Source organism: Aristolochia californica, unplaced genomic scaffold (genome assembly GCF_029961685.1).
Source record: "Aristolochia californica isolate CCGP_79_NKW_82.1479 unplaced genomic scaffold, dmAriCali1.0.hap1 SCAF_11, whole genome shotgun sequence".
NCBI classification, from domain to species: domain Eukaryota; kingdom Viridiplantae; phylum Streptophyta; class Magnoliopsida; order Piperales; family Aristolochiaceae; genus Aristolochia; species Aristolochia californica.
In genome coordinates, this window is record NW_027181782.1 from 35,057,949 (window position 1) to 35,074,379 (window position 16,431).

The 16,431-nt window shown below is 36.1% G+C and overlaps 1 protein-coding gene across 7 annotated transcripts; it reads left to right on the forward strand.

The window, feature by feature from the left end:
- The first annotated feature begins 3,655 nt into the window (after window positions 1-3,655).
- LOC137945001 (uncharacterized protein At5g08430-like) lies at window positions 3,656-16,409 on the forward strand. 7 transcript variants are annotated; one of them, XM_068790855.1, is made up of 16 exons: window positions 3,656-4,165; window positions 5,532-5,611; window positions 6,165-6,352; window positions 7,269-8,136; window positions 8,259-8,389; window positions 8,646-8,705; window positions 9,055-9,105; window positions 9,911-9,981; window positions 11,185-11,336; window positions 11,694-11,738; window positions 11,822-11,872; window positions 12,382-12,423; window positions 14,994-15,119; window positions 15,235-15,285; window positions 15,374-15,476; window positions 15,781-15,868. In XM_068790855.1, the coding sequence occupies exons 1-15, from the start codon at window positions 4,086-4,088 to the stop codon at window positions 15,442-15,444; spliced, it is 2,067 nt and encodes a 688-aa protein (XP_068646956.1). In that variant the 5' UTR covers window positions 3,656-4,085; the 3' UTR covers window positions 15,445-15,476; window positions 15,781-15,868. The 7 variants fall into 7 exon arrangements, with proteins under 7 accessions (XP_068646956.1, XP_068646957.1, XP_068646955.1 ...); XM_068790856.1 differs by having other exon boundaries at window positions 14,994-15,104; window positions 15,238-15,285; XM_068790854.1 differs by lacking the exon at window positions 15,374-15,476 and adding an exon at window positions 15,963-16,409 and having other exon boundaries at window positions 3,657-4,165; window positions 15,781-15,881.
- Window positions 16,410-16,431: the final 22 nt, after the last annotated feature.

The following is a 16,431-nucleotide window of genomic DNA, read 5'->3' on the forward strand; positions in this document are numbered from 1 at the left end:
TTTTTCTTCGTCTTTCTTCCAGCTTGCTCTATTCCTGGAAAAGGCATTAAGTGCTGATTATTTTCGTAAAGTTAGAGAGCTAGGTGGTGCTCTCTGGAAGGAAATACCAGAGGCAGTTTTTGGAGGGACGCACAATCTGTTGGCTTTCTCTTTTCTTTAGGTGTCTTAATGCAACAAACTCCTTTTCAGCTGTCGAAGTTAAATTGGGTCTAACCCACCCACCCATCCCAAAATGACTAACATAATAGGAAACTCTTCCGCATACTAATATATTCAAGATCTTTTGTCTTATTAATCCATGTGGGTGTGTGTTACATGGATAAGTTGGGTAAAATGCCCACATACTAAGTTGCTATGGTTTGTCTAATGCGCATTTTACAATGACTAGTTACTTAGGAAGCAAAATAATAAATTCAAAATCTTTTATCTTACTAATCCTTCATATGTAGGCACGTGGATAATTTGGGTAAAAGTCCTCACGTGTAGTACGTGGATAATTTGGATGTAATATCCACATACTGATTGGTTGCTCTAATACTATGATAAATTGGGTCCAAGGTCCATCTCAAAATGACTAGCCTTTTTAAGAAACCTCTTATGCAAACTAATAAACTCAAAATCTTTTATCTCACTAATCCATGTGGAACTTTTCCTCACGTGTGGATAATTTGGGTGAAATATCCACATACTGACTGGTTGCTCTGATACCATGTTAAATTGGATCCAAGGCCCATCCCAAAATGATTAGCCTCTTAGGAAACCTTATATACAAACTAATAAACTCAAGATTTTTTATCTCACTAATCCATGTGGGACTATTCCTTAATAGAAGCCACATAAATCATAATTTTTTTAAGGACAAATTTATATATTTTTATATTTACGATGATTATGAGAGAAATATTATAATAAGTTTAAGTTATATGCTTCAGTTGAGGAGAAGCGTTGGAAGATTTAATTACGTTTACTTTATTTTTCTAGAATTGTTCTTGTAAAAAAGTACTTTACCAGATATTACGAGTAAAACATTAAATGTATTTTTTATATTATTTACGAGTAAAAAAACATAAATGTGAAAATATTATTCAAATGAACGGAATCCCTTCCCCCCTCCCCAACCTACCCAAATGTATGGAAAAAAACCTCAACATTATTTCGGTCACATCCTTTATCCGACCGATATTAGTTGCACCCAACTTTTAAAAAATCATGTTACTTAAAATAATATAATTTATTTATTTAACCTAAAAGTTAAATAAAACAAAAAACAAAAAAAAACTTCAGTTATAAATAAAATGGGATAATACATACAAAGTTTTAATTATTTTATGGTTAAATTAAAATTTAGATGTGATAATGAAAAATAAGAACGAACACGACAAATTTAGGTGGTTTGGCCTAGCCTACGTCCATGAGAACGATAAAGATAATTCTTCACTCATAATAATTAGGGTTACATAATCCTTATATAGTATTAAACCCATGAAGTATTTATGTTGAAAAATCACAAATATCCCTGTACAATTATACCCCAAACCTTAAAGCCTGTATTTTGTGTTATTGTTCATTAATTATTTTAATTATTTTATGTTGTTTTTACATGGTGTAAAATAGCAACGAACCTGTCAAAAGCCGAGTGGGATAAAGCTTCGTTTGTTTGGAAGCCTGTATCGTGCCTTTTAGAGTGTCTGGCAGCCGTACAGGTACTATCTTCTTCCGCGAGCAATTCAAACCGAATATCGTTCATTTTCCCTCCACGCAATCACCATTCCTTTTACACGTAGCACGAATTGCCGTAGTGGTTATCTGGTTTCTTCATCGCTGTGTGGGGGGAGGTGAGCAGTGGCTAAGAGTTTGTCTCATAAATCGTCGATTATTGGTTTGTAGATTCGAACTATGCACATTCTTTTTTTTTTTTTTCTAGCAGCAAGGCTACAGATGTTGGCATCTGGTTTTCCATTTCTTGTAGCTTGATATTTGCTCAACTCCTGTCTGTTTTACATCCGATATTTCTTCTGGAATACTTACGGTAATTAAGAGCGTAAAGCCGTTTTAATTCTATGTATGTTATGTGTAACTGCTTTGCTGGTTCGGTGTTCCTCGACTAAGACGGCGGTCTCAGGTCTCGGAAAATGTCGACTGAAGCCGGATTTCATTTACTAATTAAATATTAGAATGGCCTCGATTTCTATTAATTGCAGTCTATTCCAATCGACTGTATGGAAGGAATCTCTACAACTCTTTCTTTTATTTTCCCCCGTAATCCGAGCAGCTGGAGCCCAAAAAAAATTCGGCTTTTCCGTTGCTCTCGAAAACCTTATTCTAAGGACAATTGTGTGCTTATTTGAATATTATCTACTTTAATTCCATTAATCTAGCGTTTGCAGCTACCTGTGTCTTCAGCACCCAGAGTTTCCCTGCAGCACAAGAGAAAGAAAGAACGGAGAATTTTTTAATATCTGCAATTGGGTTTCACCTCAAAACTCCTTAAATCTTCATGGTTTGGTTTGAAGCATGTTATGTTCTGTGGATTGTCATATTAGTCTGATGGATTGGATGAGTAGATATCAAATGAGATCTGCTATGAACTTTTAGCTAAGGAACATTAGCTGAAGGGAAGACTTCTGCTCTTGATTTTTTCAAATTTGGGGAGTCGTGAATAGGAGAATTCTCCTCTTGATTTTTCAATGATGTGAGTGAAAGACTCTGGTTTTGATGCTTCAAAATTCATAGTTGATCCAAGCTTAGATAACAAATAACAGAGCTTGTTTGTGGGTGTGCGGTTCTATAATGGTTGAATGTGAAACTTCTGACTTCTCTTGCCAATCAATAAGATACTAAAGATTTTCTATTCCGTTCTTTTTTGGTATATTGCAGAGCGTATCTATTCAATCCCTTTTGAGCATGCCAGTCTATATTGGCTGAGTTCTAGAAATTCTTCCAGGGCATGGACTTTATGTGACTGTGTTTATATCATCTGTTATATTTCTCATTTGTACTCTCATTGATCTGTTTATGCTGCTGGTGGCACATAATCCTTATCAAGCTAACATTTCTGACTCTCTTACAGAGATGGGTCTTCTAATGACAACTTGTTTCTCTTTATTGCATTTTTTTGTTTAGTTTGTTGATGTTGGGATTGCATTTTTCAGTTTTTATCTTAATAAAAGTGATTTTATAAAAAAATCAATTACAAATTTCCGAAACAGTTCTAATTTATATATATGCACTATACTTATCTTTAGGGCGCGTCTCTGATATAAGAGAAATTTAGAAATCGAAGCCAAGGATTTCTTAACCCCTCCAGCAAGATACAAAAAGAAAAGAAAAAAAACACAACCCGAAGCCAGCGGCCTGCCGCCAGCAGAGGAAGAAGAAGGACGACAGGCAGGTACGATTGCTCCGGGCCGGAAAAGGCCCATTTTTTTCTCAACTTTTTGCCATTCTTCGTCTCCTGTGGTGTCTCATTGTCTTTTCCGATTTTATTTGTCTTTGTTGATGTAATATATGAACCATTCGATTAGCTTATATGCACTACAGTCTACCTAGGACCACCATTTGAGAAAGTTCTGCGGGCTACCAAATCTTTTCCCAGTTTCTCTTCCTCGGCCCTTGTGTTGCTTGCCCCACAATGCAGCTGTCTTTTCCTAGCATTTCTCAGAGATTCTTAACTTAACGCCAAAGAATTTAATCACTTCACTAGTTTTCTTTTCACTACTACATTTTGCTAGTTGTTGGGGAAATGTTTACTTTTAGCCAATTTCTGCCGGACTTTTCTTTCCTCTGCTTAGTTTTTGTTTTTGAAACAATGCTAGTTCGTCCCATATATCACTCTCATGTCGTGTTCTTTTTAAAAACTTACTGACAAGTCTAATGGAGTGTTCTGTCCATCCTGATTCTGGAAGAGGCACGACTTTAGTTTTCCTTCAGTTCTTCATGAAAGCTGCAAAGATGCACACTTTCTCGTTCTTTTCTTTTTGGTAGTTAACGTGGATATTCTGGGTGCATTTTCGTGGAGGAAAATCTTTTGCTTTTGTTTACTATTTATGAAGTTAAAGAGGTTTTGAGAGAGAAATTTCTGGGAAATGATGATGAAAGAAGAAATTGCAGAGGATTTGTGCTTCATCTGCAAAGATGGGGGGTTGCTTCTTGTCTGTGAGCACGAGTGAGTTGTCAATATCATTTTTGAGATGGTTTTTTATTTTGAGTTTCTCGCATTTTGGAAGTTGATTTGTTTGCAAGGGATTTTCCGTTTCTTTATGTTGTTGTGTAGTTACTTATTGTCTATTATTTTCATCGTTATTCACTACTAGTTAGCTGAATAATTGTTTGTTTCATGGTCTGCACGAAATGTGTGGCAATTGAATCCTACCGTGGTTTTCTCTGCATGCAGTGTCCTATAAAGCAGTGTTTAATATTACTGATTATTATGATTAATTATTGTTATTATTGGTATCACTGTAATTACTGTAACTATTATTTTGTGCAATTTTCCTTTTTTTAATTTTTTTTATACTTTCCTTTCATCTCTTTATTCTAGTGGACATCTCTTCTCTTTATGAGTCTGTCAGGCATCTGTCTTCTCAATACAAGTGGAGGGTCGTGCCAAACAGCTGCTTCTTGAAATTAGTGGTTTATTTTTGTTTCACTTATTTTGATGTGGATTGCACGCAGTCCCTTCTTAACCCAATGAATATTTCAGGAAGGGAAAAAATTGTTTGTTGTTTTTCAGTTTTCTACATTGACGTCAAATATGAACCAACACGTTTCTGATCTTTTCTGTTGGACTGGGTTCTGAGTTTCCTCCTGTTCTCAAGGTCTGGCACACATTTTGATTGGATGTGAAGAATCTTGAGAACAGAATCCATATGCAACACCATATGGTACAGAACTGTGGATTGAGTGATGCCAGTGCGAGACTTCTCTGTTTACTGATTACTCTTGATGATAAAGTAGTTAAATTGTGCTTTTTCTTCTCTTTTAAATCTCAAACTTAATGATTTAGACATCCCTTAATCACCATTGGGTTTTTTCCCGAATAAATTGGAGTTGGCATGCCTTAACCTGAAGTGGTCTTTTTCTTGTTTGAATTTTTTGAGGGGCAGATATGTGTCGGGGAGATTTATTAATTGTTTGACATTAGATATGAATGTCTTGACTTTGTATACACATCTCTTCAGTACCTTTTCTCTGTGACGTTTAATGTACATGTATTGAGTACTATTTGGTTGCATACATTTTGCCGCAACTCTATGGGTCGTATTACCTAGGTGCCTTCTTACCACCTCCTATAAATTTCTATCTCCAAATCATGGATAGTAGCAACTAGGACATACTGCTGTAACTTTAATTTTAATGCTAATCTCTTATGCTTATTTATTTAAATTTTCAAGTGCTTGGAACAACAACAATCATCTTTTTCTTGTACTTGAATTGGTTCAATATTTGTAAAATTTGGTTGGCGATGTTGGTTTTGCATCTTCACTGACATCTTCGATTAGTAATCAATTTATGTTGTCTTGTTCTTTTAGGCATTGCCTCAAAGCTTACCATCCCGAATGTGTAGGACAGGATCCCTCACACCTGAAGGAAAATGATCCATGGGTTTGCAGTAAGCTCTTTTTGGCATTCTTTTCTTTAAAGTTCTTGTTCTTTTTCTTTCTCCTTCTTCTTCCTTTCGATAGGAAGTGGTCCTCTTGCCGCTGAGATGTCAATAAGTTTCTTTACTCTATATATCCAATAAAGCTTTCCACCAATAGATAGCCTTCTGTGTGTTTGAGTGATTTACGAGTTCTATTCCCACGTCTTCTTTTGGGGTTTATTACATCACAGAAGACTACAGAAAGGCTTGACCAAGGATGCTCTAACAACAGAGATGATATAATGGAGATAGTGGTGTCGTTGTAAATACAACGAAGTAAATGACATTCTTGTAAATAGTGTGACTTTTATAAGGAAATTTTGGGTGTACTGAAGGTTGCTTTTGGCCCTTAAAAATAATTCCTTTGAAAAAATGCTTCAATAAGTGTTTTTGTACTAATTCTTGGTTGGGTTAGACATAGGTTTGAGTCATCAACATTTGATTTTGTTGATGACTCTCTCTCTCTCTCTACTTTCTTTTTTATGTTGAATTATGAGCTAATGGTCGATCTTCTGTGGAATAGGTTGGCACTCATGTTTCATTTGCCACAAAAACTCGAAGTTCAAATGCTTTTGCTGTCCTAATTCAGTATGTCGTGCATGTCTGAAAGAAGCTGAATTTGTGACTGTCAAAGGGGAGAAGGGCTTCTGCAATAACTGCTTAACTCTTGCACTATTGATAGAAGACAATCGAGATGAAGATTCAGATGGCGTATGTGTTCTCTCTCTCTCTCTCTCCCTCTCTCTTTTCATTTTTCATGCGTGTATATTTATACATGTAAGAAAAAATTATCACCAATTTCAAACTTTTGTACATGTTCTGGGGGGGAGAGAGGCATATCGCCTGCTGGCATCTGTGGAAAATTCTTTTTTGAATTATTAGTTTTTGCATGTCTCGCAACAAATTCATGTAATCTGAACCTGTCTGAAACTTGAAATGTGAATGAATGACCTAGGTGAAGTTGCATTCTTGGGATAATATATGTAAGCAATAACATAACCAACAGCAATTTATATTAAATATTTTCTGTCTTTTTCTAAATCTATCTCTTGGATGGTTGAGCCCCAATCTGTATCATCTTTTGAAGATCCAGATTATGTAACTTAGTTGTGTGGCTTAAAAAAAATCAATTGCATGCAGATAATTGCTCCATGGGTCCTCTTTGTCTTAATTTCTTCTTCTCTCTCAATTGTATACATGTTTGTTTTGTAAAATTTAATATAGTATATTGTGGAGTCAGTATAATGTTAGTGTTTATGTGTAAATAATCCTCACCATGTTGAAGGTAATATATATATAATGTTGAAATGATGATTTTGAAGGTAATATATAGTATCACCTCCTAGTGTTTATTGGAGCTGCTTTTAACAAAAGTAACACCAGAAACTATATGGTGTATTTAGACTTTCTTTTCTTTTTTTTTTCTATTCAGATATGTATTTTTATTGCATTGTTCATCTATGCTGGTGCTCAACTGGTGGGATTTTCTTCTCAGCGATATCCAGGCTCTTAATAATCCTTTTTGGCCAAAAATATCATGGTTCTGGATCTATTCTCGATTGTCTGAGCTTGCAGAAATTGCTTTTATTGTCCATCTGGGGGCTCTAATCGTTCTCAATTTTGACAGGGAAAGGTAGATTTCTCAGACAGAGAAACATATGAGTTCTTATTCAAGGAGTACTGGGAAATAGTAAAACTAAAAGAAAACTTATGCCCTGAAGATATCCAAAAAGCTAATGTCTTCCTGAAGAAAGGAAGAAAATTGGGGCTTTCTAGAAAAAAATTTCTCAAAGATAAGGACGAGCTAATGTCTGATATTGACTATATGGAGGATGACATGATGTTTCCACACCCAGATAAGACACTGGGAAGATCAAACCAGATGAAAAAGTACCTAAAAAGGGTCCCATCTAGAAAAACAGAGTTCATTGGGTGGGGGTCAAAGGTGCTTCTGAATTTCCTCACATCACTTGGTAAAGAAGTGGATGAACCAATCCCAGAGTCAGATGTTTATGACATTGTGATGGACTATATTCGAGAGAATAAGCTGACTTGTGAGGGTAAGAAAAGGAAGGTTGCATGTGATGAAAGGCTGCAGCCCCTTTTCCGAAGAAAAGTGGTGAATCGTAATAAAATATCAGACTATTTGGAGTCCCACTTTGTTGAAAATCAGATGTCAGAGGAGGAATATTTATGTGGTTCTGATGATGAAAGTCTCTTGGACAGCTGCAAAAGGTTGAAATCCAAGTTGAAACAGAACAAATTCGAGCTGCAAAGTTTCAACGAGAAGGCTGTAGAGTTATACAAAAACTCTTATGCTTCTATTGTGATGGAAAATATCAAATTAATTTACTTGAAAAGAAGTTTAGTTGTGAGACTTCTGAAAAACCCTGAGATCTTTACAGATAAGGTGGTTGGCGGTTATGTGAGGGTCAAACCCGAGCCAAATGATTCTTCTGTGACAAAAAAGACTTTCCAGCTGATGCAAGTTACAGGTTGGTTTCTTAGGTTGTCCTCTTCTTTTAGAGAATTATGTTAGCTCTATCTCTCTCCTTCCTTCCTCTCTGTAAGACAACAAGAGAGAGCATTTCATTCTAATGATAAAGTTTCATCTCAGGTGTTGGAAGAGTTTCTGAACCTTATAAGATCCACGATGTTACTACGGACATTGCTTTGCGGGTTTTACTCTCTGCAGATATGGTGAAGGATGTCCCAATTTCTATGATTTCTGATGATGATTTATTAGTGGTAAGCAAAAAAATGGACGGTTTTTCTTTTTTTTTAAAAAAGCTAAAAAGAAAAGAATGTTTTCTTGTGATAAAGCTTTGGACATGAACCAGCAGACTAATCGCATTAATTGCTTACTGATGATGGAACTGAAGGTCAACCAGAGTTTTGTCTGAAATCAGAGAATGAAGCCAAAGTTTTTTATACTTTTCTTCTATATTTCAATGTTTTTCCTCGTGTATGGTCAGCTTATGTTTGCTCATTATGTTATTTTCAGGAAGAATGTGAGAACTTGCGCCAGAGTGTGAATGATGGCCTTCTTGAGAGGCCTAAAGTGGTATTTATTTTCTCCCTGGCATGTTTCTCCAATAAATGTGCTGTCAAGAGGAGAAATAATAGTAAGTAGTAGATCCAGGAAAAGAAAGGTCTTTTAAGTCTTACGATATTAAACTCTGAGGGCCTGAATTGCAGTTTTCCATCTATTGGCTAAATTTGAAGTAAGCGTTTTGCTGTTACACTGTTTTTATTTGGTAGATGGATCAGACTCTCGGATTGTTTTATGGTATCAGACTTTCAAGATACATAGTCCCTAACTAACTTCTTTTCAACATGACTACACAAGTGTATGCATGCATCTTGGGTTTTTCATAGTTTGCGGCTGATTTTTGGCAGTTGTCATGTGGCAGGGGTTGGTTGATGAAAAGGCTAGAAGTCTCCACGAGGATATAACTAATCATGTATGTGTCAATTGCAAATAAGTGCGAAAGATAATTTCCGAGTGCTTGTCTGACTGAACCCTAAGCCCTAAACCCATTTCTTTGTACTCGTGGAAAAAGTCGTACTGTTATTTATTCTTTTTATCAACTTGAGATGTTCAAAAAGATGTCAGTGTTATTTTTTAAATCATCTTGATGTTTCATTTTTCATACTTGTTCGTGTAATCTCTATAGAGCACTCTGGCAACAAAAAATGTTATCTGTGGAAATAGGAGTTCGGTGAAAGAAGCAATTAACTAATTTCATTTAGATTTCTCTTTCTGTAACTAATTACTAGTTATACCAGTCAAAAGGAAAAGATTGGTAAGTTCTAGTCATTCTAGAAATCCTTAATACATATGATAATAGTGGTAGGCAAATTTTAGAATGTCGTTTCCTCCTAAATAATATCCTTTTTCTGGCTGTGGTATATATGTTGCTTTCCTATGTCTTATTTTCCTCTTTTGGATCTTATTGTTTTCTTTTTCTATCTCTCTAGTTTTTAATAGAAAAAAAAAACTGCTGAAGAGGCTTCTAAAAACAAAGTTGACTTTTCTATTCAGAGACCATCTGAATTACTTCATACATAGCCTCAATTATACTTTTGGAGTCTTGCTGGCTTGTATAAATAAACTTAGAAATGTTTCTCACAGTCAAGATTTTAGGTACTATTTAGTGGATTGATTTATTTCTTCATTTTATTGATTTGTTAATTGGTCTACTATATAGCTTATAGCTTTTGCTCTTTTACTCTTTTACTCTTTTGTGGACTTTGTGTGATCCTCAGTGGATTGAACTGGAGCTGGTGAGGCTGAAACATTTGATCGATCGAGCAAATGAAAAGGGGTGGCGCAGAGAATATCCTTTTATCTTAGTTTTGATGCCATTTGATGGTATTACATATTGAAGTGTAAGAGAACCCGTGAAACTTTGAGGGGAAAATGTGAGGGAGAACAAGAAAGAAAAATGTTAAATTGTTGAACTGATGTTAGTGACTAGTCAACCTCATCAAATTGATTGATTATAGTAAACGTTTCTGTGCAAAGAGGAGTTCTAAAACACTCATATATATAGAATAAGCAGGACTCTTAAACTAAATATACTTTGTGGTTTGGGTCTTTGGCATTATGGGCACGCAAGGGGTTCCAATTTGAGGTCTTTGGTTTAGTCTCACCAGGGTATAGGGTTCAAGATTCAAAAAAGAAGAACAGCTTATATACTTGAACTTTCTAGCTGGTTGGACTTCGAATTATAAAGCGACTTAGAGTAAGACTTTATCATAGAAACTAACACTGACAAGAAATATGCTTATAATTTAACTTGAAACTCCTATCTGATGCAAAATTTTGTGCGGAGCAATTTTTTAAATGTAGCATAAGAACTAGATTATTATATTCCTGGAACAAGTCATATGGTGGTATCACTGTACTATGGAATATGAATCTGATTGAGATGGTCACAGCCCAGAAAGGGGCGTCTGCCCTTATGGTAAAATTCAGAGCAAAATCTGATGGCACTTACTGGTCTTTGTCCACGGTTTATGGACTGATCAGAAACTCTGGGAGGAACAGCTTCTAGGAGAAGTTGCTGATCAGCCTGCTTCTTGAGACACTGACTATTTGGAAGTGACTTTGATGCCATTTAGTTTAGGCATGGGATATTCAACCACCTCCCAGAAACAAGTTTCAGACTTTTCGGACAACAACAATCTGGTGGAAATTCTCCTCATGGAGTCTCAGTCAGTGCTAGGAAAAACAGTGAGCTGAGCAGATTATGCTATGTAAAAGAAGGGATCCAGGAACTTTGCCATGGCTTTCTCTCTTTTACTGGAAAAGATAAAGTTGAAGTATTTTAGGTTTAAATTGACCAATATCTGACTATTCAGTATTTTTTTCCCGGGGGTTAGACCAGCCTGTTTGGGTGTTTTCAAGCAACATGTTTCAAACTCTTGACTCTTGTCAATTAAGTGAACTTGTTGGCTCCTCTAGAAAAGGTTAGCATCCCCTCTCTGGTTGGTTTATGATGTTTTAATAGCCTTTGGACCCTTGACCTGTTATATACACTAAATGAATACATGGAATCAAAGGAGTTGCTCGAAAATCAGGAAGAGAGATCTAGGCGGTTAAAGGAGCTCCCAAAAGTAATTCCTGATACTGAAATAGAATGTCATGGTACCACATGTCAACCTGAAGATGTAGATGGAGTAAACGAAGGTATGCAAAACTCAAACTTGTGCTTTGTTTTGTTTATCATTATTAGTTATTAGTTTAACCTTTGTAAGTAACTTTTCTCCCTTATTTTGGTGAATATTAATCACACACACACCGATAATCTTCCCCCTCTCCTTTCCTGTGCCCATAGTCATTATTGCTTTTTCAAGGAAAATAATTAGTTTCAATTTTAAACTGGTTGTGTTTGGCGTGTGGAAGAAGTTGTTCTTATGATGTATCAGAAGTTCTGAGGAAGATTAAGTTTGTGCCATAAAATTGTTATTTTGTTAAAAATCAAAATCCTGATTGCAGTTGGAAGTAGACCTTTTTATTCGTCAACTAAACATTCATGTTTAGCAGGGAACGAAAATGCTTCCAATGAGGTGGATGAAGGAGAAGATGAAGGTATATAGAAGATAGAAACTCTTTTATTGATGCTAGTATTGTTCTATATTTTTTTGCCTGATTTTTGAATTTGTGAATGTCAGGCACTGAGGCCTTGTCAATTCAGAAACCTAGAAAGAAAGGGCGATCAAAAGGTTCAAGTGCACTTTTTCTATTTTACTGAAAATGCTGCATTTAAAGTTTCTCAGTCTACAACATCTGACAAATCTCGGTTGTAAAGTATGTTTGCCTAAAAAGTTTTATCTTCTGAATCTATCTTTAACTCAATTAAATTCTTCTAGCTTGAAATTTTGGTTTTGGTGCCTTGATTTAGACCACCATGGCCTACAATTTCTTGCATCGGGACATATAAATAATTTATAATATGCGCTTTGAATCATGTAGTGTGTTTTTGTCTGTGTGTGTCTGTTTCAAGTAATACATTATTTAGTTTATCGTGTAAAAAGATTTACCCAATAAAAAGCTGTATATGTTTAAGGTAAAGTTTCCTGAAATTTTGGTTATGTAGTCATTCTTGATTTTTTGTTTGATGTAATTATTTTGGAAATTGTTCTTGTGAAAGATATATCTCAATTCAGCCTGCTTCTTGGGTGTTGACCAATTGATAAAATTATTCATAACTCCATTATTTTGGGTTTATCAGGTAAAATAAATTTGTACAATGTGAAGGATCAACAGGTTGAAGGTAAAGATTCCCCAAATCTCAATTGCCTAATTGTTATTCTTTATTATGGTTATGGATAATTCTTTAGGAAATTTTTCTTGTGAAATTATTTTCTTCTACTGAATTTGTTGCATTGCTTTGATTTTGCCAATTAATTGTGTGGAAATTTTCAGGAGAAAAGTGTTGAGAGATAAGGGTTTAGAGAACCCTCTTCCTCATTTATAAATTAAATAGCATTCATGTGAGCTTTTTGAAAAGAGTGTACGAGCGGAGCGAAGACGTGGATTTAGGAAAGGCAAGAGAGAACATGTAGTTTCCTCTCTTAAACATTCTATTTATAAGCACTTATTACACTTAGAATCAAACTCAAGCTAAACTACCTATATCCCAACTACACCCATATTAAACTTATTAAAAATAAGACATTAAGAGATAAAAAATAAAATTATAACTTGGAGAAAATCTTGTAGATTTTTCTCTTCCTTCCATCCTTCCTTGACTTTCCTTCTTTAAGCAACTTCCACTTGTGAGACTTCTAACTCCATGAAACTCGCCTTACACTCCAAAAAATCAGCTTCTTTCATACTCCCCTCAAGCTGGAGGTTGTGACTTCATCTTGCGAGAAACATTTTCTTTTGTCTTCAATCGGCTCACTTCATGCTGATAGACCAGTTGTTTATTCTCCATTTCACCCGAAAAAATTGGACTTTGGTTAGCAACTTGATCAACTCTTCACTTCCACTTTTGGCAAACTTGGCAAGCTTGAATGGATATCACTGTAGGCTTCACCAGTACTATAGTATTTTGTACTTCTCCCCTCAAGCTGGGGATCCGTGACAAAAAAAAACAGCTTGAACAAAGACAATATGAGAGAGAAAATCATCACCCTTAGACAAACAACTAGACTCCATACACTATCAAAATTAAGTCTTAGATGAGTTAAGAGTCACCACTCAAACACAAAGGGGGGACTGCCCACTTTTTAAGGGTGAAAAAGAAACTAAATTGACTTAACTCAAGCTGGATTTGGGCACACTCCTACTTCGTCAAGTAGTGGGTCTGCAAGCATAGCTCTAAAGTGATGAAAAACATCTGAAGAATTCTGTGGGAATTTTGGAAGCCTAACACTCATAAAGACATGAATTGACTGACTGATGGTGCCCATCATCTGATACCAGGAATGATGGGCACCATGGTGGATCCGGTCTTGGAGATCCCTTAGTAGTTCCAGATGGGCCGATTACAGGGTCCAGAGCCGAGAAGATAAAGGAAGAATGCAAAGACTGGTGCAAGCTGCTTGGGCCTATTTTTCTGTATGTTCTAGGCTGCAGGCATTGGGCTATGTAGCTCTTTGGGGCAGCCTATGTCACTTTTATTTCTGTTTTGGGCTTGAACTTGCTTTGGCCCGTTTCTAGCTTCTGGTGGGTCTTAGACAGGTTAGGGTTTTCTTTTTGAGGGGGGGAGTAGCTGCTCGGGCAGCATGTAAGAAACAAAAAATTCGGAATTGGAGCTTGGAGACGAAGAAGGCAGACTTATCAGAGATTTCGGTTTTTGATTTCTCGTGTCGTCTCCCCTTTCAATCCCTGGTTTTCATGGCTGTCCTGGGTCTTATTTCCGTTGAATTTGTGGGTTCAAAGGGATTTCATCCCAGGGTTCCCATCACTGACACATATATGTGAGGATCCCCACAAAGGGAACTGACTGAGAACTTTGAGGTTGACCAGGTTTGATACAAGCCAGCAACCTTGACAATGTCATAGACTAATCTTGCTAGCAACCAACCGCTCCAAAACAAAAACTAGAAACTTCAGCTGCTGCTGGAACAACTAGGAAACTGAAAGAATAGGGTACATACTGGTTTTGCCAAAACAGAATTGAGACAACATCTAAGAGGAAACAACATGTACAACTCATCAATGTTTCATAAAAAAAAAAAAGGATTTTATCATCAGAAGAAATGTAGAATTTCCTTTTCCAGATCTATTTGGGTGCTTGAGAAGAGTGTTAACTTGTTTCTGACAATGGTGTGTCAATTGGTGGAGCTTGCTTGAAGGCATCTGTCACAAGAGCTCGTATCATCTTCCCGTTGTCACCCTTTTGGGGCCTTGTCATGAACGAGGATGAGTCCTTTCTCCAGTACTGATTGTCTCATCATGCATTACTGTGCTACCTCTTGTAATATATGCTTGTCTCAGTTAATAATGAAGGTGTTCCCATTCTCAGTGTGGGGATGACTTGTCTTTGTTCTCAAGTGTTTCTGATGTTGTTGATCTGTAAGAGGATTTAGATTTTTACTGGTGGGCAACAGCATATCATTTGCTAAGTTTTTATTGATGTTATTCTCAACTTCTCACGTGAAGTTGATTTTTCTGTCATTTAAAAAAAAAGTTGACTTTTCTACATGTCACTTGATCATGCCAATACTTCCTAGCCATGTAGAAAAGTTGGCTAAACTATATTATCGTTTTGAAATTTGTGGAATTATGAAAGTACTTGAAACTTTTTTATATATCCTTTAATCCTAGTATTTCAGAAAACATAGGATATTTTTTGTATAGATTTTTTTTCTAGTGTCAACCTTTTCCTTTCAGAAAGTGGTCAGAATGTGGAGACATCAGTACCGCCATCAGAGCTGGCATTAACAAATCTCCCTGATAAACTAGAAGAATCTCTTGGTGCTTCGACTTCTCCGACTTGGGCGGGTATAATTAACAAAGGTTTAGCAGATCTTTCATTCAGGATTTGGTGTTAATAGGGCATAGTATCCAAGCAATTTTCTCTTCCTCTAAAAATTCATGACATAGTTTATTCTTTTTTTTTCTTTGGTTAAAGCAGGAAATGTAGCTGTTGGAAATCAGGATGCTGGAAGAGCTGAACATGAAGGTTGGAATGGTTCACTTTGTCGTTTTTTGTATTCATTGAATAAATGTCAAATTTCTATTTCACTTTCCTGCTCAATCTCTGCTTACAGTTTTGAGTCGATTCCAAAGCTCAAGTGATGTGAAACCTTTCCTACCATTTCACTCGCAAGTGCTTTCTTGACAGTATATTTTCTAAGTTTTAAAGTTACAATGGTGAGTTATGTAATGGTGCACAGTTACGAATGATGACTTGTGTTATGTTGCACGGTTAACTGGAAGTGACTTGAACTTCACTCTATTAGCGTCCATAAGGCTTTACTGTACTTCAGTTTGCACGATCATTATACAAATATACAGGGTTACCAATAGGACATCCTGCCTCCAAAACTTGCTTCTCCCATGACACATGGAAAAAAACAAACAAATTGGTGCAGACTATATCGTTATTAGCAGTTTGTATATTCTTCTGTATGCATTACCTCCATTTGATCATATGTTGTTTGCCTATTTGTTTCAGAATCAAGCTTGCCCTTGAAAAAGGAAGAGTCAAATATAATCGATTTGCATGATAGCGATGAAGAACAACTTCCCGATATCGAAAAACCCAAAGAACCTCAGGTAATTGATATTGATGAAGATGAAACAGCTGAAGAGAAGAAGCAAACTTCTATGGTACTGAATGACGAATGGTTTTACAAGGACCCAAATGGTGAGACGCAAGGCCCCTTCCCTTTGAGATCTCTCCAAAAATGGAATAAAGTGGGTTTCTTCGACAGAGGTTTCAAGGTGTGGCAAAGTGGCCAGGACCCAAGTGAAGCAGTTTTGTTAAACGTAGTGATTCAGTCAGCATTTCTTGATGCATAATTGATAGTACGATCAGATGTTTTGTAGTTGTTAGTAAACATGGTGCTTGTAAATATGATTCTCTGGGCTCAAACTTGGTCCAAATTTTGAAAAAGAATAGGAAAAGAAAAGAAAATAATTTTTTTGAATGTTGTTGAATCATTGAACTCCGAATGTTGGTAGAAATTCTAAAGAAGTTTATTTAGTCAGAGAGAGTTTGTAATCAGATGTATAGGTTTAGGGTTTATATTTGAGGTGGATTTTATTGAGGTGGTATGGAGGTGTGTTAGAAAAAGTAAATTAAGAAGCATTCAAGTATTTTTTT